At 34.7% G+C, this 24,749-nt stretch overlaps 1 protein-coding gene across 1 annotated transcript in view; it reads left to right on the forward strand.

The window, feature by feature from the left end:
* The window catches only part of LOC147069511 (uncharacterized), a 71,195-nt gene that overhangs the window by 23,810 nt on the left and 22,636 nt on the right, over positions 1–24,749 (forward strand). Inside the window, exons 4-10 of the mRNA XM_085950824.1 lie at positions 1,429–1,572; positions 1,734–1,903; positions 3,774–3,988; positions 5,949–6,035; positions 7,623–7,951; positions 8,834–8,967; positions 11,157–11,536. Coding sequence (XP_085806950.1) covers positions 1,429–1,572; positions 1,734–1,903; positions 3,774–3,988; positions 5,949–6,035; positions 7,623–7,951; positions 8,834–8,967; positions 11,157–11,536 — 1,459 coding nt within the window. The remainder of the gene's footprint in view (positions 1–1,428; positions 1,573–1,733; positions 1,904–3,773; positions 3,989–5,948; positions 6,036–7,622; positions 7,952–8,833; positions 8,968–11,156; positions 11,537–24,749) is intronic.

The following is a 24,749-nucleotide window of genomic DNA, read 5'->3' on the forward strand; positions in this document are numbered from 1 at the left end:
AAAAAAAAAACTCGCCTGGCGCTATAATTATTTAGTTAATTAATTAATTAATTTAAAATTAATTAGTTTAAAATAATATAATTGAACGATGTAATTTTTGATTATTGCGTATTTATACTCGACAACTCCATGATGAAAGTAGACGTATTAAAAATAAAAAAAAATAGTTAATAATACACTGAATAAGGGCCCTTAATTTGAGCAGTAACAAAATTTGAAAAATGTTAATGTGATGTGTCACACTGCCTTTAACATTAGAGATAGGTAGGGGGCACGCCAAATATCCTAGTCTGAGGACCCGCTTCAGGATGTGGGGCCATGATTGTATTACTTCCGTTTTCTACTACCTATTTATCCGAAGCGGGATTTTCTATTTATGCTGCAACGAAGTCAAAGTGCAGGAACAGGCTCGACGCCACACCAGATACCTATTAGAATGCAACTTAGCAATATTGTGCCTGATATCAAGAAGATATGCAATTCAAGGACTCAAAATTATTAAAGTCATTATTTTTTTTTTAAATTTTAGCTATTAGGAATCAATCTAAAAAATAACGTTAAAATTTCCGCGTTTGCGAAGTGTTCCATTGCATAAAAAGTTTGGGAAACGCTGTCCTATCATATCAATACGTGCAAAGCAGGGAACTCAGAAATAATGGGAACTGAAATACATAACTGGTAAGGCGATAGCAGGTAACCGACTCGAGTAAGGAAGAATCCGGGTTAAACTTACACACGTGTCAAGAATACGTTTTACGTCGAATACTGAAAACTGCTCTCGGTTTATGCATTTACGCTCATTTAATGTTGGTGTATTACACACACTATTGCACGTGCATAATGCGTGCTTCATTTTCGTAGGACACTCACACATTCAAAACCCTGCATCAAGATGCGGCGTATTGAATATAGCCTATCGGTATTCTATGTATTATCTGTTCTGTGGTGCAAAGAGAATCAAAAATTCTAATATATACATACACACAAATCTACTACATCCAAAACACCTAAATGCGTACCGTGTGGGTATGTGAATCATGCGTTGCTTAAGGGCAGCAAATTAAAGAACGAATGCAAATAACACCGATTTCTCGTGAATTTCCATAGTTATATTTATCGCTGTTCTGTTTTGGCACAGTTCTGTTTATTCATGAAACCGTTTTAAGAAGTGTTGGAGCGCTCCGGCTCCACTGTTGAAAATCACTGAATTACATTCGCACACACAGGGGGTTGGGGGGGGGGGGCTTTCATGTGCGGATTCTCCTATGCCTGAGTGAAATCAGTGTCACCTGTTAGATATTGTTAATCCAGCCACCTTAAAAATCAATATTAAATTATTATGAATATTTTTTATAAATGGACTAAACTTTTGCTAAGTTAACACCATAATACCATGACACCATAATAACAAATTATTGTTCATTTCAGTCGGTAGACATCTTGGTTTTTCCCGAAGCAACATTCAACAGATACGATGAAGGACCAATTGAGCTATACAAAGGGGTCGCCTTCACTGTTCCACATGAAAACCAAGGCGCAATCCCTTGTGACCAGCCTTTGAAGTTCAATAAGGTTAGTCGATGTCTTGATCCACAATATCAACATAATCTATATATAGTCTATCTATAGTCTATCTATACTATAAAACACAAAGTTTGTCCTGTCCGCTTCGGTAGGTACATTTCGAGCGTTGGCGAAAACAATAATATCACGTGTTTCCTATCTTATTACAGATGCTGACAGACATATCCTGTTCTGCCAAAGACCATAGAATCTATGTCGTCATAAATGTTGTAGAACGCGTGAACTGTAATATAACTAAAGACGACAAGTGTCCGGAGCACGGGTTCTACTTGTTCAACACGAACGTGGTTTTCAACAGAGAAGGAAGGGTAATTTCAAGGTACGTAATTCATTCTTGACAATGGATCGTTTTACACCATTATTAATCTCGCGTCATATCAAAAGTAAGCATTATACGTATCGTATGTCAATAGGCGCGTACTAACTGAGCGAGCAGCCTAGGGCATATGCTTTGCGAGAATCGCTACACGAGGCATCTCGCGGGCCAGTCTCAACAAAATTAACGTCACGCGAGGCAGCCGCGCGCAGCACCTTCGAGCATCGATAAACCGACAACGATTAGATCGGTATGGCAATGATCGGGCGAGGCGTGTACTGACTGACTGAGCATTTTGCCTCGCGAGGCTTTTACGTACTTACCAAGGCCTGAACAAAAACGATGCATAAGTGCGAGTGAGAAAGTATTCGACACCCTTATAATCTCTGCGACACGCGCTAGAGTAAGATAAAAGGTTTACAGATTTGGGAGATGGTTTGCTCGGTGTAGCCGCCAAATCTTACCTTATTGGTTAATTATGCGTCGATAACCGTGTTGCTAAAATAGCTATTTTTGTGTTAAGGTGGGACATGCTCAGCGTAGGTCAAAATAGAGCTTTTGTTCTATTTTCAAAGCATGATCCTGGACATACCTTAGATGTAGATAATCTATTTATATTATTTTGAAGCCTTATTATCCTTTATATTTGTTTTAAACATTTGATGACTGCATAAAGTATTTTTATTACATAAAATAGTATTCTTTTAAACCTCTCGCTCTAATGTTTTAGAATATAGTCATATTTCAGTAAGTACATAAATGTGCAGTGGTGTTAAGATTTTTTACATTTATTAATTTTTAAACACATTTATAAAACCATCAGTATAATTTATATCGACATTATTATAGTGAAATATTTACGATAAAAAATTATATTGATAATCTCTGTGATCCCAAATTTGACAAGAATTAGGCATTTTATTATTCAAAAAATGGGCAAGATTGACACATTTGAAGATAATTCTAAAGATACTAATTATAAGCTATGTTTTTTACCATTCAAGTGTGATAAACATCCTACGAATAATGATTGCTTTATAATAATTATTGATCTAAGAATAAGGTAGTGTTTTTTTGAAATACGCCATTTCTTTTGGCATTCCCCAGTGGTTAAGCTACAACATATGGCCGTAGCCATAAATTAACAAACTATAATTGAAGTAGGGAGTAAAATGATGTTAACGCGCGTGTTTGAACATGTACCTAACTGATTTTTTTTTAAACGGTTGATTGATTGACCGAATCCAACAAAGGTGCAATAATAATAAAACAAAATCCATCAAATTTAATATGTACACCTATTTATAAAATTGTAATGTAATGAAATATAATACCTCCGAAGCAGCGTGCATCCTATGAAATTCGGGGGTGATTTTTCTACTGCTAAATATTTTCTGTATCTTTTATGAAAAATATTTCAAAATTTTTACTTGTTTTCCTTACACACTCCGATGTAATTTGGTCTGCACAAACATGTACTTCCCAAACACATTCAGTCACTTCGAGATGTCAATATCTTCTTTAATAGGTATATTTTAAGTTTTGCATACACGAACTCATAAATAACGGGAACTGAAATACCTAACGGGTAAGGAGTAGCAGGTAACCGATCTCGAGTCAAAAATACGTCATCCGTCGAATACTGATAACTGCTCTCAGTTTATGCATTGACACTCAGTTAATATTGGTGTATTACACACACTATTGCACGTGCATAATGCGTGTTTCATTTTCATAGGACACTCACACGTCATTCAAATCCCTGCATAAAAATGTAGCGTATTGAATATAGCTTATCGGAATTCTATTTATTACCTGTTCTGTGTTACAGTCATTCTCTAAGTACATACAAAATATACTCGTTTTGTTCCAGATACCGTAAGATAAACTTGTTTGGAGAAATAGGCTTTTCGCCTTCCATCGAACAGGAGTTGGGTGTTTTCGATACAGACTTCGGCGTCAAGTTCGGCCACTTCATTTGCTTCGATCTGCTGTTCCAGAACCCCGCTGTTGAAATCCTCAAGAAGGAGGGAGTGCGGGATATAGTTTTCCCCACGATGTGGTTCTCAGAATTACCATTCTTGACAGGTATTTCGTTGTTGTTGCATACATTATTTTTAGATTTAGATCTACCGCAAGCACGACTGTCAGATGTTACGATTTGTCTCCTGCTTAAAGCTGCCCACAACACACACGCTGACTGTCTCACCCATGGCCCCCACAAGATGGGGGGGGGGGCTGACAGATAAACACACATCACAAATTTGGGGTCTAGGACGATTTGGCACCGATAACTGGCCTCCGGCGATTGGCCTCCGGTAATTGGCCGCCGGTACAATCGGACACCGGCCCAATTGGACGCCGACCCAATTGGCCACCGGGAGGATTGGACGCCGCACAATTTAATTAAATGCGCAAAGGAATAGACGTACGTTACGATTTGTTGGAGTAAATAAGCAAGTCAATTTAATATGCTTCCATCTTCTCAGTAGTTGTACCTTATACATTTCGCGCTTGACACATTTTTAATATGGATGGAGAATAATTATTATGCCTTATGATGTTTATTAAAAGAAAATATTTCTTACCTCGTTAGAACTTAAAGATGTGCATAATGAATTAATTTATTGTGTATACATGGGTACTTATTTATATTTACAACAAATATTAAAAATAGTGTATATAGTGTAAATAACATTATTTTTAAGCGTTTTATCGACTTAATATTATAATAAAGCTTAAACATGTATATTATTATGCATAAATGCGTATTTTAAGATACTATGAAATTACAAACAAAATATTAAGTAAGTTATCGGATAAGCATAAATATTTCAGTAGTTTGATTGATAAACTACTTAGGTACTTACTTGACAGGTACCTACTTACCCAATTTTTATAATATCCTAATGGGAAAAGGGTCATTTTGTTGAGTCTTAAAATTTTAAAATGTCTACTTGTGAGATGCAATTTTTGATTACTGTCTGTCGATATTCAACAACTCTATAATTATTCAAGTGGATTTATTCAACAATAAGTACAAAACCATCGCTAAAAATACACATAATACCCCTAATTTTATTTGAAACAACATTTAGATAACGATTCTGTAAAGCGTCCCACTGCCTTTAACTTAGTGATGGGTATGGGGCCCGCCAAAGATTCTAGTCTGTGGGGCCCGCTTCAAAATGCGGGGGCCATGGTCTCGCCTGCTTCTAAATTATATTTTATAAAATTTTGACTAAATACGTCACTATAAAGAGAGTATAAGTCTATAAAATAAGTCAAAGGAACTTTTAGAGAATATTTAACACTCGGAATTGAAAATTTTACTAACCGGAGCTCTTATTATTTTTTGTTAAATGCTTACTTTGTACGGAGAAATTCAATCATTCTTTATACTGACAATCAATGTGTGCTACCATCTCCCACGTATGCAGATGAAATATGGAATTTTAACGTAAGTGAAATCCAAATAGTATAAGAAGCGCCATGTGTCATGGAATGGTGCATGTTGAGCATAACGCGTAAATATCACAAAATAAACAAAAGGAAGCAGACAATAGTACGCGATGTGATACGGGTCGCTAAGCAGATTAATTGGCAATGAGCTGGCATGTCATTCGGCGAGTGGACAACCGCTGGACAAATACCGTCATGCAGTGATAACCAAGGAGCACTAAACGCCCACATGGACGCCCTAAAACCTGCTGGATAGACGAACTCGTAAAGTTCGGTGAATGTACGGACTTGTAAGAGAAGAGTGGAGGGAGCTCGGGGAGGCCTTCATCCACAGCAGAGGATCGACCCCGGCCGATGATGACTTCTGACAAGCATATCTACTAAACACATGGGCACACGCCCCCTCCAAACCAAACTATTTGTTGTTTCTTGAAATCCTACATAAAATTTGATGTAAGCATTTGTAGCCTCACCAAGATTGTTTGTGCCGGAGAAATTAATAGGATCAGTTACCCAAGACTTTTATGACTTTTTAAGAACCTCGGGTACCTACTAAATTAATTAATATTTTCTTTCTATCTTCCAGCTGTGCAAATACAGGAAAGTTGGGCCCGTACACATAACGTCAATCTCTTGGCCGCTGGAGCGAATGATCCAAAAGTTGGTAGTACAGGTCAGTACATAAAAACTTTACTTAGTACCCAAGCATTTTGAACATATTATTAGACTGAAGACTAGATATTGGTACGTAGCTTGCCGGCAACACCGAGTTGAGTCCCGTTTACTTGAGGTTTTCCAGCGATTAGGAATGCAGAAATTCTATAATTTGACTTTTTACGGCATATTGTAAACCTGTGTTATTAAAAATCTCTACAACATAATATAGATATACGACAATTAGACAAATAACAATAGACATTACAAATAACAAAGAGATTCATTCTTCAATTATCTATCTTCCCTAACAAATGCTCGTGTCCGGAAACTTGTACGTATGCAGCTCGCCGTATCACACTTCACCATGAAATGTTGTATCGGAAATATATGGCCGTATATTAAAGACAATCCAACCTCTTTGGTTCATATAGTACTGACATACAATTCACGTCTAAATAAAACACGTTTCTTGTCGATTTACACTTTACAGGAAGCCAACAGCAAACAAATTTTGAAAATAGCCGATATACCGGATTATTTGTTAGGTTAGGTTAGGTTTTCATTCTTGAATTATTAATGAATTTTGCCAGCTATGAAATATAAATATAAATTAATGTTCATATTTAATCTAATAAAATTGTAGACCGTATAGTATACAGTCATCTCTTTCCGATAGAAAACTCACGGCGAACTGTGCCACGGTGAAATGTTGTACGTACAATTTACATGTAACCACAAAAGCTATGCTCGGGGCGGCTGCATCGCACGCATACCTTTCTTCTTCACACACACACGCCACTGATTTTTGGTACAGTAACATTCCAGCATTGGATCCAAAATTATTTTCGGTCGCCAGTAGTCTCGGTCTGTTTCAACCATTGCTTTAACACGCCACTCAGCGCCAACGAGGTCTTCCAATCGGGGTGTACAGTGAGGAATAATTTTGATAGCCGTCTTGTTGATATACAGTGTACATGGAGCATGGCCCCTACAAGGGGGGGGGGGGGGCTGACAGGGCTCTCGCCTAGGGGCCCGGCGTGGCCAGTTAAGTGAGATATACATACACCACCCAGTGTCGCCTGGTGTACAATGGTATACAAAAGTCACCTGCGGTGCTATTATAATTATATTTATTTCAGATTCAATGCAATTTGATGTGATATGGTTAAGGTAAAATTATTTTTAGTGTGTTTCCTGACTATTAAAGTGACTATTTATCCAATATGTCGAAGGGTCACATGTTACTTGGCAACCACAAAGGGGATCGCGATTAGTGCTTCATAATGAGTCTCGACAACTCAATAATACCTATACCAACTGTATTTATTTAAAAATACATGAAACACTCTTAAATTTACTTCAAATAACTCTGGAATTCCGCGGAAACCATTTGGGGGACACTACTGTAAAAAAATCACACTGCCCTTCATCTTCTTTATCTTAACGATAGGTAGGGAGGCCCACCAAACATCCTGGTCTGGGGGCCCGCTTTCGGATGTGCGGTCCATGACATGGAGCAGTCTATCAACAGTCAGGGTACATTCTACACTTTGTTATTAAAATATAATGGATAAGTTATATAACCGTATTTATGTAATTACAGGAAGCGGTATTTACGCCGGAAACCAGGGTCAAATCATTGCCGTTATGAGAGGGAACATGACTCGTCAAATGTTGGTGGCGGAGGTCCCCAAAATCCCCGGCATGAATATCAAAAAACTCACCCCGTCAAAAATCGAACACTTGAGAATTAAACTACGCCTTGATACCCCAGACATGTTGGACAGCTTGACTCTGAAGAAAGAGAACATGAACATCTACACATCACAACTACTGGACATGAACGAGACACAAGTGTTCAGTCTGACACATGGAGACGTGGATTGTGCTTTCAGGATTACTATTAACACCAGTTTTGTCTCCGAGAATGAAGTGAGTGGTATTTTTTTAACTGACTACTCTATATTCACTTGTTGCGTCTCATTATGTTTTTTGACAGTTTATCTGGGCCATGGCCGTTTTGTGTGCCGGTACCGGAGAACGAAATTCATGGCGTAGGTTAAGACTTGAAAAACAAGTAAACTTAGAGTTTACTGAGAATTTTTCGGTTTACGGCGCTCATGGTAGATCAGGACTTTTCTATGGCACCCTAAACTTTTGAATCAGATAAATAAAAAATCGGTGTGTGTACTTATGTACGCGCGTTAGAAGTTATACTTCTTTGGCGTAACAAAACAAAAAGAAAACTTGTGATAAACTAGAATCTATGACTAGCTCTTAATTATTTTGTTAAATTACACACTCAAGAAAAAGGACCAGTTGTTGGAACGCCGTTGGTTTATTTCTATACACTTTAACTTATATTACTAAATTATATAATGGTTTCTCGTTGTTTTTATTTTTAAAGTACCTACTGTCACTCTGACGTTTAATCGTTTGTTTACGTAAGGAATTTCAAATGGCCGACAATAATAAATTCGCTGCCTAGGCAACGAAACAATTCTAAACTAAAATAATATTATACTGTATAATCGTCACGATTGCAGTATCATACTGTGGCGTAAAGGTAGTGCGTTCGGCCGATAATCCAACAATCGGTGGTTCGAATCCAATCGAGTGCGTTTTTTTTTCGTGTGAAAAAATAAATTATGTGCATTATACACTCTGATCTGATTTCCCAAACGCACCAAAAGAAGTATAACATCAACCCAGTAAACTCGACGTAAATAAATCGTTTTTGTGTTGTGACACATTTGTTCCACCAAAGTACCCACCATTTATTATTACACTTAGATGTTTATTGTATACTTCCAGCAAGGCGTACATAGCTACAGATACAGAGCAGTGGTCTTCGATGGAGTACGCTCGTACACTTATAAAACTGGAGGAAATATAAATTGTGCACTCGTGGCTTGTACCAATTCAAGCATCAGTTCATGTGGTACCAGGTAACACTATCATTAAATAGAAATTTGTTAAATACATATCGCACCCGGGGAATAATAATGGCATAAGTCAAAATAGTCATTTTTGAGATAAGTATGCAGAAATGTTCCACGACATCATTTCTATCCGCACAAATAACAGCATAATTCTTAAAAATATAATGGTGGCCTTAAACGCATTTTTATCATTTATCATATTATAATATTTTAATTGAATTCAAGCAGAAATAGTAGCACAATAATCGTTGTGCCATTGTTATTGCGGATAACATTCGAAATGAGATGACTCAAGTGTGCCAACTTCACGCTATTATAAAGTAAATTAAAAAAAAAACTGATTCAACACACCAAAATAAAATATTTACACTGCTCTCCTGCAAAAATAAGTTTTTCGAGTTGTGCCACTATTATTCCCCGGGTGCGATATTGTCCAATAGTGAGCGCACATAATGCCGGGTCCACACTGGCAACATGTCGCCAGCAACCTCGTTAAATTTTACGATAAGTATGATAATTATCGTAAAATTTCTTAAGCAATTATGATAATAATCCTAAAATTCAACGAGGTTGCCGGCGACATGTTGCCAGTTTGGACCCAGCATATGACACTAACGGTGTCGCAACTCTGCCACTCGTGACAGCCAATATGTGTCATATTAACATTTTAAAGTTGTATAAATAACTGTGTACATAGTTTTAATAAACAATTTCTTTTATTCAACGAATAATTCACAAGATTTTGAGAATGTTACATCCCATATATTATCATACATAACTTGAAAACACCCCAGATATATATCCCCTATATCTAAAATATTTGGGGAGAGCCGGGCATCGGTTAGTAATTAATATTCTTTGATTTAATACACAAAACCCGATAGTCAATTATAACGCAATTTGATAAGCATTCCATGTATGACCTACTAGTTTAAACTGTCGTAATTAGATAAAGATAATTGCCATATCGACAAATATTCAACACAAAATTGATAATGAGGAAATATTTATATCGTAATATAACTTACTATGTAATGTAAAGTTACGAATTATAGATAGTGTGAATGCACCTTTATGTACTGTAATTCAATGGTATAATAATTATGTTATGATATTTTAATTCAGAAATAATGAATTGTACCTGTCGTCTTAGAAACTGAGATTGAAGAATAACCTACCGTAAAAGAATCACTTATAATGTTGATCAAAAGAATTACAAATCGAAATCTGCAAACCAGCTAACTGCAATTTTAACCAAAAATTAGATTTTGATGCCATTTTGTTGTAAAGCATGTTTTCTATGCTCATACAAAAACTCCTAAATCTATAAATAAATGCGTTATCGTTATTCACACAAAACAGCCAACTCCAGGTACCAAATTTCCAATATCGTAAATGGAACAACTCCACTCATTATATCAATTTTCTTTATAAGTACATAAAAGGAAAGCTAAAATAGTGTTCATAGTGCAGCTTATTTATAAAAAAAATCCAAGGAATTGTTAAATTCCGCTCGATAGTTAAAGTAGGTATTAAGTTTTTTCTCCTTCCTGAACAATTTGCCCAAGTAGTGGAGTCAGTGACGTCCCGTGGGGGTACGCAGATTGAGCGTCGCTTGGGGGCGGCAGTTACTCGAAGGGCGGCAAATTGAGGAGAATCATTTGGAATATATAGAAAAAGCTAACAAAACTTAGTAATAACGAAAATATCTTTCCATTAAAAAAATCAGCTCACTGGTTTTGTCGGGTGCGCGAAATTTGTTTACTTCCGTTTCCCTTCGACGTCCTTGGTGACCAGAAACGGCACGTGCCGATTTGCAAATAATTACAATCTGATAGTTAGTAATGTATCCATACAACACATTTTTTTAGATATTGGACTCATGAAAGGATGATAAAAATACTGTATAGAAACATGGGTCGGCATTTTGGCGCTGCCTAGGGGCGGCATTTTATCTAGGGACGTCACTGAGTGGAGTTAGTCGGTTTATGGATTTATGCAGTCGATATCATAATGTAATATAGGTATTTCCCTCAGTAATTAAGTTGGCGCATTTGCCAACTTAAATACTATGTGATTCGAACCTAAGACATACCATTAACTAAATTGACGTAATACCACTCCAGCGGTGGAATAACTAAGAAGGCCGCTTGTATAAAATTTATTTGTCACCAACTTTATCGTCAAATTTTCAGATTCCTGAACTATTCAACCGTGAAGCAAACATTCGAAATAGAAACCATCGAAATCGTTGCCAAAGTACCAAAGCCAGTGTACAATGACACTCTCCGAGCGGACAATATTGTTTACTACCCCGTTACCCTGGACACCAGAATCTTTCCACTGAACATGAGCACATTCAAATACAGCGTTGACAAAGATGGCAATTCTACCACCAGCCAATTGTTAAAGATGACACTGAAGTCACCGCAGTCTGAATTATTGACGTTTGGCATTATGGGGAGGGTGTTCGAGAGAGACGATTGGCCAGAATCCGCCGCCAGCTCTGCTTACGTTGGCATCATCAAGACTTTATCCATTTTATTCATGGCATTCAGTTTATTAAGATTTTTTTATTGATTCCATGAAAAACCCCATCAAAAAATCCATGCTGACCTTTTTCCTTTTCCACTATACTTGTGATACTGTCATTCATGTTAACTTCACCCTAATAATCTCTGTGCCTTTACTATCCACCCTTTCAATCAGTTGCACAGATATTTGTAAGCTATGTCTACATTTGACCACTTCATCTTTCACTTCACTTCAACTTTTAAATTCTGGTTAGTTTTGCGCGTTCTTTATGTTGCAAGTGTGGTACGCAATGCCTCAACTGTCTACACCAGTGGTTCCCAAAGTTGACTGGGCTCCGACCCATCTAACAAAAATTTCCAATCTTGGGACCCACCTCTTAGCTGTCTTAGAGAAAAGAGGGTATAAATATTGGTAATGCTCAGATTCCCTAGTGGCGAGTCGTGGAACTACTTAATGCTGTCTTATTTGTTATAATTGAAATAAAAAAAATATTTTTTATAAGTGTTACCAATATGAATGAAAGACTATTGAAATAAGAAACACAACTTAAATAAAAAAAAATATTACTAAAATACCTACACCTGCAAGGTTTTTTTACAAAGTTATTTCAATGGAAAGGATGTATTTCTTTCTTATTTTTCTTCATTACAGTTTTAGCATCAACTTCAACTTTATTTACTTTTAATCGCAGTGAGTTCGATATATCCAATTTATTTCGGTATTTAGTTTTAATGTTAACCATAGCCGAAAACCCGACCTCACATATCTCACAATCAAACTTTTTCATCTCTTCCCCAAAATAGTCGTCAAAGTAATTCTTCTATTTACTATTATTACTTCCTATTTTTTTAATTCATGTATACAGTGGCGAGGGCCCACTAAATATTCGCTCGCGACCCATAGTTTGGGAAACCATGGTCTACACTTTTACATCAAATAGTTTTCAATTTTGTCATCTTTTTATAATACTTACCTAATGATTTTAATACAAATTTGTAAAAATTATAATATTTAAAAAAAATATATAGTAGGTACACAGAACATTTTTCGTTTTGAATCCTTCAAAATTCAGCTCTCGAAATAGAAAATTTCACGAACCAGAGCCCTCGATAATTTTCCGAAAATATTACCATATTTATCAAATTTTATATTTATTTTATATATGTACTTACATAATTATGTGTGTTTGATTTTACGTTGTCGACCTAACTAACTCAGACGGTCAAAAAAATCTACGAGACGAAGCAATAATCTCGGGAATTTAACAAACCGGAGCTGGGCTCCTGTGCGCTATTACGAGCCCTGTCATAATTATAGTATTTTTAGCTTATTTGGCGTAAAAGTGTACTATAATATACTATAATACATTTTAGCGGAATCCTTCGGTTGGCAACATTGATGTGATGTTGAACAGAAATTGAGCTACGTCCGCTAGCACTTTCATTACGAAAAACGGTCGTTCTGAAACTGGTTTGAGACAGGCAATGCGCAGGCTACGCATGCACTACAATACATTCATCTAGCGAATAAAAAATGCCCGAATGTAAACCGAGCTATTGGCAGTAATATAACAGTCGCGACAATCATAAAATGCTGTCGTAGCCACACGAGACTGCTGCTGTCAAGATGTTTTGATTGACTGATGTACGACTGGATTTTGCGACCCGTACCAATCTGCCGTAGAGTAGGTATATGATTCATAACTTTGCACTCCGGCTCTAGGATAAAAATGATGTAATATATTCTAATCTACATATTATATTATCTATTTATTAATTTATTACTACATACATTAATACAAGTGAATATAATCTGATCTAATTTTATCCGAGGTAATCAGGCAAAGAGGCGTATCAGTGTAGTAAAGAGTGCACAAAAAGTGCAAAGCTATAAAACGTATATGTACTCTACTTCTATATTATATTTCCACTAAGAATGGTTAACGACTTTTGACATTCTACGATATTATCATACTACCTATATCCAGTGCTGCCAACATAATTATATCAGATACGGCAGTGGTTTACAAACTGTATGTTACTGCGCCTCCCCCCTCCCCTTTATTTCATTAAATAAAACACTTTTTTAAATATCATCATATATCAAAAATTATCATTTAAGTATATCAATCATCATATAGGTATCATATAGAATTGCAACGGACAACCACATATTTAAAATATTTAACAGACTCTAAACAAAGCAGCGTTTTTACTATTAATAAAATAACGTGAAAAGTACATTAGCAAACTAACCAAGAACTCAGTTAATAGATTTTTGTTTGCTTCAATGTATCTGGCGCACAAATCATTTAAAAGTGGCAACATGGCGAACTTATTTTTTTTAGTAATTTTGATTTCCAAAGCTCCAATATTTTACGAATGCCTTCATTTCGTCTTTTTAAATCAGTGAATGCATTAGTGCTCCGTGCATTGATTTATTCACTCATTTTTTTTTTAATTTCAACCAAATAGACAAGTTTAACAACAAAATTATCGTTCCTAAACAAATTTGCCTCAAATTTCAACATTATGATTTAACCCTTTTATTTCATTTTTTCACGAGATAGCCGGCGCGTTTCACAATATACCTACTATAGAAGTGAGGTATTATAAAATTAGTCTCCATATTTTCAGACAGGTTTGCAAACAACCTTTTATAGGACTGTTTTATGTAGTTTATATCTAGCGGCCGTTTTATAAAATAAGCATTTGCAAACTGCAAACCTGTGGCTATATTAATTGTGTGAAACTTCTCGCGCCTCCCTTCGCAACACACCGCGCCTCCCAGTTTGGAAATCGCTGAGATACGGTAAGAAAAAAGCTAGATCGTATATAAAGATGCTAATTTTTCAATCCACGTGCATATTAAAAAATAATAGATCCGACAATAAAATCAATAAGTTGGCATTTGAATTATTAAGAGCATACTTCAGTGAAACGGCAAATAAATTTCAACTATAGGTGCGACGAAATGTTGGACTCGCTGGCAATAGGAGAGCGAAAGTCGAGCTGTTTACACGTCAATTTGTTGCGTGGTGGCGACGGGGGTATTAATTCTTAAATCGTGTAAAGATGACTAAAAAACGTTACCCATTTACTTGAAAAAGAAAACATGTCTACGAATATATTATTATTGTTACTAATAGAACAATAAACAGAACATTAAATGGACGCATGTTGAATTTTTATGACAAATTATATTTCGTTCGGCTCGCGTCATTTCCACAATCCGCGCATCGCCTAGTCACAATCTTTTTAGACCATGCCTCAACTGAAGAATAGCCTTAACAAAAAAAAATGTTTCAAAACCATCATAAAACGATTATCACGTAAACGTCAATTCAACGAATATTTAAAATAAAACTACACTTTAGAAGAATACCACTTCTATAGTACATATACAATTAATTATACATTACATCGATGATAATATGAGGGGTATAGAACCAAAGGCAGCAATTAAAATTGGCAAAATAACCTATGAATGCAGAAATATAGAGCTGCTCATTATGCACATGGTAAAACAATATTTGAGGCGCAAACCTTGCATTCTTTCATGCAAAATTCACTTTAAAAATTCATATTAGAAGCAAAGGCTGCATTCTTCTATTCAGGGCTCGAAATGGACAGGAGCGCACCGGAGCGCCATTCCTGTTCGTGAGATCGGTAAAATTATCGCTGCATCTCGTGGAAAAAATAATTTGACCATTTGAACCAGATAGGCCAAAAATAGAAAATCTAACACACTTATTTTTGTGAAATACCCATAAAATTTTATAACTATGGACATATCTTCAGAAAACTGTCGAGCGCTCCGGTTCGTAAACTTTTCCATTTCTAGCGTTGCTTCTATATTCAATATTATTCCCCTACAAAATAGTCGCGTGACAAAATGGCCGCTCGGTATAATTTGGGAGTAAACACAGCAAACTTTCAAATAGTTGGACGCAAACACAGCAATCTTATATATTTGGAAGCAAATGTAGCAATATTGACTTGTATAATTAAAATATCTTAATCAGTGTAGGGAAATTACTGATTTTTATTATACAGATTATCTTTTTAACCTTATTTCTACATTGAATAAAACAACAAAAAGTTTTGCATTAAACTTATCTGCCTTAAATTAGTTTTTTAGCTTTTTCTTCAAAACACTGTTTTGGTAGATAGCTGCCTTTGCTTCTATACCCCTCATATGTAATACATCTGCTTGATAATAAATCATGCATATTATATTTTGTTTAAAACGCTCTAAGAAACTTGTACGATAGCTTTCTCATTAAAGAAAGTAAAACATTTTATAGAGCCAATTTTACTTTTACTTTTTTTTTAAATTAAAGTCTTATTTGACAACATCGAAGTTAGTGACAACCCATCACTAACGAATACTTGTTACTACACGATTATTATTTAACGTTTACATTGGACTTGTAATAGGTACAATTATTATAAACTGTTTTATTATTTCTGTAACATTCTATATATTGAAGATATATAATTTAAAAACTTATCATGCATATACACACTAGAAAAAATCATTTTGTAGAAAAAAAATACGACACCCGACGGGACGTGAACCTGTATCTGTTGGATTCACGCCAGTTTGCTCTTTCAAATTAAGCTACGGGCATTTTACTAAATTGCGACGATTTAAACAAGTAGATGTTACATGAAATGCTTGACGAAAATGAAAATCTGCTAAAAATATTTCAAATCTGTTTAATATTCTATCCGTAAGTAATGAATGATATTACAATGCGAGAAATTCTATTTAGAAATAGTATGAAATTATTGTTCTGTAATCATAACTATAATTTGTATGAAAACAACAATAAGAAAGTTTCAGAAATTTTATACTACATACGTATTAATAACATCATTACACTGAGCACTGTCTAAGTGATTGCTATTATTTAATTTTTTTTTTATAAATGTTTACTTTCGTCCAACAGGCAGTATTTGCTATTATACTTAAATACTTATGCATGGTCCAAACCAAGATACAACTGAACGTGAATAAATAAATTTCGTTCACACCTGCAAACATTGCCATCAAATTTAATCTAGTTTTAACAGCGTACATCGTATAAATTTACGTGCTTTAATCAAAACCAGTCGTCGCTACTTCCAATGAAACTCTAAAAGTTATCCCTCAAATATGTTCACACCAATTATTGTTGTTTGCAAGTGTTTTCCATAATATTATGTGTTCCGTCCGCGGCGAAATATGTATAAAAACATTTAAAATGTTTTTATACATAAGTTCGTGAATAGTTTTTAAACAATATTAATTTGTTCATGCACCATTATTTTGGCCTGGCCTAGGCTTTGACAGTGCTTTTTCTGGGAATACGCGAGCATATTCATGTATTTATTTATTTATTTTAAACGATACCACAAATGAACCCTTTAGCAACCCAGGGAATACAAAATTAATGGAAACCGGCTTACCCTATCATTAATTGTGGTAGCAATTTTGAAGCAGGATTGGCTTTATTACTAATGCAGGCCATTAAACCAAGGGACACAAAGACTTCATAAAATATTAAATGCGCGCTATGCTTACGAATTAATGTTTTAAGTTGTAGCTTTTTCGAATTCTTGCGGAGCCCCTACAACGCCTCACGGAGCCCTAGGGTACTGCGGTACCGGTTGGGAATCACTGGTGTAGATAGAGTTTAAATGGTAAATTTATTTTTAGCATTTTTACATCAATATGATGAATTTGAACCGGCATCTGAAACCGTTCGAATACGAAAATACGTCAAAGAAATAATTATTAGGTACACTGCGTAGTTTCGGGTTGGTTTGCCATACAAATTTATATCCCTTTGTACAATTTATATTGAAACACTTTTCCAAAATTGTTAAACTCAACAAATAAACATGTAAAATTAAAAACTGGACAGATATTTTGTGTTTAATTACCCTATCCAATTAAATAATAGTCATCATCAGCCTGAATCTATCCACTGCTGGATGAACTCCTCTTCAAGCTACTTCCACTTATCTCGGTCCTGCGCGTTGCGTTGCTACGTGCTTCCGCAGAACTTTATCATTTCATCGATCCAGCGGCCTCTAGGTCTACCTTGCGGACGTTTTTTACCTCTTGGATACCACTGGATGACTAAATTTGAGAGCTACGTGTCCAGCAGTCCAGCCAATCTCTATTTGAGGCTTTTGGCCGCCTGAATAATGTCTTCAAAAGCGATCAACCGGTGTGTGCTTCCCGTAATCACATACATATGCGTGTGAAACATGGACCCTAAGTAAAAGAGAGATCCAGAAACTTGGAGTAGCACAACGTGGTATGGAGAGGTACTTGCTGGGCATAACGCGAAAGAACAAAAAGAGGAATGAGTGGATAAGGAAGCAGACAAGGGTTTGCGATGTAATATAGTTCAAATAATAGTAGGTATATACAATAATTTATGTTTTCAGAATCATAGCTCAGTTTGTATCCAAATGCGCTCTTTAGTTAACCGGAACGGGTGAAATTTATGTTTCATCGACCGGTACTCCGATCCGAGTAAACAACCTACAATTCGAGCACTATATTCATGAGTTATTGTTTTAAGCCGGCTCTGGATGAATGAAAACAATCCTCACTGAATACCTATACAGATGGGAAGCGAAATGTGGGAAGGCCACTGCTTCGCTGGATCGATAGAACGAAAGGGTATACATTGGAATTGCAAGTAGAACTGGTCGGCGGTGGCGAAGGGTGGAGGTAGGCTGTTAAGATTTGACATACATAGTGCACATTAAACTTTGTCAGTCATACGTATTTGGTTTCAAGACTAAAATTTACAGACGGAGTTGATCAATTAAAAAAAAAACAATTAAACCCTGCCTAAATCAAACCATAATAGTTTTGGTATGCTTTGGGCGATCCGACAAAATTGTGCACACTTTTTCAGTCATACTTATTTGTTTTCGTTGAATTAAGAATACATATTATTACACATGTTGTTGGTCAGTTTTTTAAAATGCATTAAGCTCTGTTTTAACCAAGCCATAATACCTATATAAAAATATTATTATAATCTGTGAGTTGTTTAAAAAACTATTTTTGACTGGTGCCGATTGTTTGTTTGATGGAGTTTCTAACAAACTTGAGATTGTCTCAGCAATACAAGACTTACAGTTGTCAAATAACATCGTCACAAGAAGAATACATGCAATTTCAACAGACATTTAAAGACTGCCTTGGAAATATGTGACTGGTTCTCGCTACAATTTGACGAGTCAACAGATATATCAGACACCGCACAGTTAGCAGTTATGGTGAGAATGGTATTTAGTAACTTTACAGTAAAAGAGGATATGTTGCAAATATTACCTATGAAAGGACAGACAAGGGGTGAGAATATTTATAATACATTCAGAACATACGCCAAGTCAATAAATATGGCTTTGCACAAGCTGTCTGCGGTAACCACCGATGGGGCACCAGCAATGGTAGGTAAAAACGAAGGATTTATTGCCCTCTGCAAGAAGGATGAATCATTTTCAAACTTTATGTCCTACCACTGTATTATCCACCAGGAAGCTCTGTGTTGTAAAATATTGTCATTTGAACACGTTATGAAAATAGTTACAAAAATAATCAATTCTATTCGAGCAGCTCCTTTGCAACACCGACTTTTCAATTCCCTGTTAGAAGATATTATAATAATTATCTATAAAATATCCAAAAGTCTTCTTTCTTTCGACCATTTCCGATCCTAATAAGATCATATGGGCCTCCACAAAGTGGCGGTTTGTATTAACAGATTTTATTTTTACGAGAGATAGATGTCAGCCACTTGCTCAACCTATTAGATCCATACTCTGACTCGTACACAAATTAAACACTATAGGCCGGTACTTAAGCCACGCGGCCATCGTGGGTGTAATATCCAAAAGTATGTATGATTTAATGTCATAATTATAGATATTTAATAGATAGACGAGTATTTTTTTACTATTATCTATTATGGCTTGGTTTTCGCAGGGTATAATTGAATTTTAAAAACTAACCAACACCATCTGTGAACTGTAGTCTTAGTTCAGAGAAAACAACTACGTATAATTGATAAAATTCAGTATGCACTATTTATATCGGAACTTAACAGCCTACCTCCACCCTTCGCCACTGCTGGCCGGAGACTAAAAAAATAAGCAGGTCATGGTTTACTTTTGGTTGTAACACCATTGGAAGCAGAAGGATATATTTTTTTCATGGAACATTATGAGGAAGATTTTGTAAAAAAAATCACATACATATTAAAGTGTAAACAAATCCTGTCAACGTGACTAGAGACCGACAACTATATCTTGAGGTGCAGTAGTTTTGAGTACTAATATCACACAATACGCCGCCAATACTCAAATCGCGACACTAGCGCCAAGATCACGCCTCTCGATTTATTGGGTAGGTAATTTTCTCAAGATATTCTCAGTCGGCGCCTCGAGTATCTGCGTATCTAAAACCACCACTAAATTCCTCCCCTATATTTCATGACATTATCCGGATCAGCGGTAGCGCACCGATACATAACACGCGTGCCACGTCTGGCACATATGGAATTCGACACGGAAAACAGTTTTAACCATTCGTGTACGGGAAATTGGCCGTATCACAGTTCATCATGAGATATTGTATCCGAACCCGATGGTCGTATAGCATTGACGGCCTCTACGTCAGCTCACGTTGAAATGTATTACGTATGATTTACATGTAACATTAACCCATTGCAGACAGAATTAATTTTTCAGGATCACTTAAAAAGGCACACTGATTACTAAAATTGATATAAATCATGTATTATTCATTAAATTTAAATTAATCTTTCTAATATTTATAGGTATTGAATTTTTCTATTACTTAAGTATTTACATTTTAAGTTAACGTTGTGTATAAGTGGAATGAAAAAAACATGTCAAATATAGTTTTTTGGGTTTTTTAGCCTTATTTTAGACAAAATGACATAGATAAAAAAAAGTTCATGATAGAAGTAAATAATAAAAAGAAGATATACTAAAACTGGAGCTAAATATAATACTCTTCAAGATATTTAGAAGATGGAGGGCCATTTTATGTTTTTTACTGTCTCAAACACCTGCACATACCTTGCGAACTGATCATTATTTTGAGAAATTTAAATAAAAATAGATTTTGTAAATCAAATATTTCTTAAAAAATATATTAGACAGTATATAACCAACATCAAAAAATGATAGCTACATCTATTATTAAGTAATATCAACTTTAAAAAAATTTAAATATGATTAAAATTGTTTGATTTTCATCATGTCCTGCATCCTGTAACACCGGCGCCAAATTGGCGCCGATAGGGTCCAATGGGTTAATGATTGGGAGTCAGGCAAATAAAAATCTCCTGACATTGATTCTGAAAGGAATTTTGTAATTAAAAAACACTGGGCGTAAAAGACTGTAAAAGTGTCCTCTGACACACCACGCGTTATCACATTTATTTTGTTATTCATCACATAAAAAGGTTCGCCACCCCTGATCTAGGTACTAATAGCTATCAACACATTTTTTATTACTAAAATTCAATCTGCGACAAACATGCACTTAAGATAGTTAAATTATTGCTAAGCATTAATTGATGTCATTACTCATCATTAGTAATTACTAATTATGATTGATTTATAATATTCATTAAATTACTTGTAATAGTAGTAGTACATTAGTTTAATTTTATTGATTTAATTATCTAGGCTACATGAATAATTGTCATGAACATATCCACAGATAATTCTATATATATTTTTTAAATTTATTAAATAATGTTCTCTATTATAATATAAACACTTAGAGCGGAATGCAGAAACATTTGTCATAACTAAAATTTCCTTAGCAGAAAACACTATGCAGAAACATTGTCCTTTCTTATAGTTTAGGTAAATTATTTTATAATTGTTAAACGATGACAAAAATATGACAACTACATTTTATAAATGCAATAACTAAAAATAGATATTAATATTTAATTATAATACTCGTATGTTTCCGTAATAAGTCATTATACGTGATTCCACAGGCACCACAAGATATTTTTTTTAACATGTTAACACTAGCGTCATTCTTCACCTGGCATTTTGTATTTCTGCGGGCTGGCGTATAAACGTAAAATAATATTCTCAAAGTACATGCCAAACGAATTAACACTATCAATATCCATATTAAGATACATTGTTAAATGAATTTGAGTGCATGGACTGTTTTATAGACATGCGAATTTATTTTGACAGCAGCTGTCAGTGGTAAATGGTAATACAGAAGGGGGCGTGTTCATAACAAAAGTAGTCTATGGCTAAGGATTCCTTAACTCTATACTTAGGATTGTCTATAGTTAAGTCATACTTTTCGGCGACTTATCCTTAGGATCGAAATCTTAGATTGTGCATTCTGCTCTTAAGCTAAAATCTGTTACGTTGAGTTTTTCTAGGTACGCTAAAATTTCGCCTGCCTCCCATCTTATAATAATATACCCAGAGACTTATATTCATTTACTTCCCGTACACACGTGTGCTGATGTGGTGGTAATACATTAGATTGGGAGCGATCCGGTACTCCAAATATGAGATCTCCATCAGTGGCGTGCGAAGTGGAGATGTAGGGAGTGCACAGCAAACAACAAAATACACAAATAAAAATATTCACTAATAATAAATTATTAACAATATAAACTGCATGTAATGTTGTTAGGTTGAGCATAGCCAAAGAGTAGTAAATCATAATATGAATAAACGGAAATAAAAAATACATAATACATCTGAAGATTGCCAAGGGTTGGAATCCCACTAGTAATTCTAAATTAAAATGTGTTTAACTAACACCGAATTATACAGTGACGCGTTTTGCAACTTAAAGGTCCTACCGACTGATTTCAAGGTAAGTTACAACAGGTAATAATGGTGACTTTAATATAAATTTTCAATATACTTATATACTTAAATAGGTATAAACTTTCAATAATGTAGTAAGAAACTTGTGAGAAATAAGTATTTTTTTTATATATTTTCGTATCTTTATGACTAGTTTGAACTAAATTGGGAGTCCCCTTTTAGTTTTCTGACTTATATCGGTTGCGTCATTAAAAATCGTCGCTGCTTATATAATATGACAAGTCAATATTGTTGCATACATGTATGCTATACAGACGTGCACGTATACGTATATTGCTGTCAGTGGTTCTTTAAATAAAAAATGTTTGTATACCATGGAGGTCAAAAATTCAAACTCCTTGAGGTAGACAAACATGGAAAATCAACACAACTCATTTGCGAAGCGACTTTGTCATAAGGGAAACTGGGATCCTTTTACATTTCGATTTTTTTTATCATGTAGAGCTCTCAGTATATTATTGATCATTATATCTATTTGTAATGTATCAAATTATTCGACCGCAATAATAAATTCCCAGCGACTCATATACCGGTAAACAACCGTTTACCTGAGTCAGCATATTGATTGTCGATATCAAATACGGTATCGCAATGAAAAATTCGTCTAATATCCATTCCCATAGTATCATATTATATTATGACTGTAATAATAAATAAAATTCACAGCTACTCGTATTTAAACCGCTGACTCGTTCAATATAATTATGTACTGGAATATAATGTTTAGGTATTACTTTTGACTGTATAAATTACGAATACTGATTTATCTAAGTACCTGGCTCGTAACTATCTCAGTACCTAATATGTACAGTCATTGTATTTTATACTATCATACCGACCATTACGCTGCAAATAGAACTCGCTCCTGCATACATCTTCGACTTCTTCATCATCATCCTCAACACCATAACCCACACATCGAACACCACACAAATATTAGATAAGAATTTAATAAAACTAACAAGTTATCATACTTTTTATTTTCAAACGATTTGATTGTGACTGATGCATGATACATACCTTGTCCGGACGTGAACTTTTGACAATTTATAGTGACATGTATTCAGAGGTTGTTAGATCTTCCAAGTTGTAAAGGTAAAAGACAAAGATGTGTGGTGTCCGGTTCCATCAAATCTAAAAGTGGAACCACGGTTCCGAAGTACTGATCAGATTTTTTAAAAATAAATTATTATTTTACCTATTTAATTATAACATGTCTCAAACATTCTATACCCAGAACAGATTAATAAATATAATTCAGATAGGCTAACCCCAATAGGTACACTAGGTTCATTTTGAAGCAGAGTTTTTAATGTGTGAGTGTCCTAAAAAAATGAAATACACGTTATAGACGTGCAATAGTGTGTGTTGAACCATTCAAATATACCGATATTGAATGAGCGTCAGTGCATTAACCGAGAGCTGTTGACAGAATGAAATACAGGCATATGCTTGACACGTCGTCGCTGTAGGATTGGTTTGTCGAATAGACCAAATGTCAAATGTTCAGGAGACGAAAAACAAATTTGATTATCCTATATTTAAATTCATGAAAATATTTAAATTGTTGTTTTTACAGCATATGAATGCTGTTTTCATTACAAAGCAATTTAAAGAAAATTATGGTTTTGGTCTATTTAGATACAAAAATTCATTCTGGATTAAAAGGTCGATTTCGACAAAAACGGATATTCGACAAACCAATCCTATAGCGACGACGTGTTTAAATTTATCCCATATTCTTCCACACCCGTCAGGTATTTCAGTTACCATTAATTCTGTGTTCCCATGATTATATACTAAATATGTATTATGGATATCATATTTTAATTTAAAAACTCAAAAAGTTAGTGCCTATACTTTGTACACAATTTGTAGAAATTCAACCACATTATTGATAAACATTACCTACTTCGGAATGTATAATATATTAATTACAATTTTTCTACTTGCGTGGACGAAAACCCAGAATAGAAATAATCTAAAAATAAATATCAAGAAACAATGGAACATTCGGAAGGGTTCTAATTAATTTTCCAATTTGAGATTTTTTTTTGATAATTTACAATTTCAACTGTATTAATATTAATAAATATGTATCTGAAAACATTAAAAAGGTTTTATTTAATAAAAAGATAAACTTACAATTGTAAAAAAATGTGAATTCGTTGCAGGGTCACATCTTATGTAATATTACATTATATTTTATGGTCATATTTATTATTAAAATTTAGTTTATTAGGTTTTCAATTTTTTGACGTTTAGATTTTTGACTAATTCATCGTTTTAATATTTTTTACATTTATTTTAAAAAAACATCGATTTTTATAC

The sequence above is a fragment of the Rhyacophila brunnea genome, unplaced genomic scaffold (genome assembly GCF_057557595.1).
Source record: "Rhyacophila brunnea isolate RB1 unplaced genomic scaffold, BYU_Rbru_1.0 scaffold_23, whole genome shotgun sequence".
In the NCBI taxonomy this organism is placed as follows: Eukaryota; Metazoa; Arthropoda; class Insecta; order Trichoptera; family Rhyacophilidae; genus Rhyacophila; species Rhyacophila brunnea.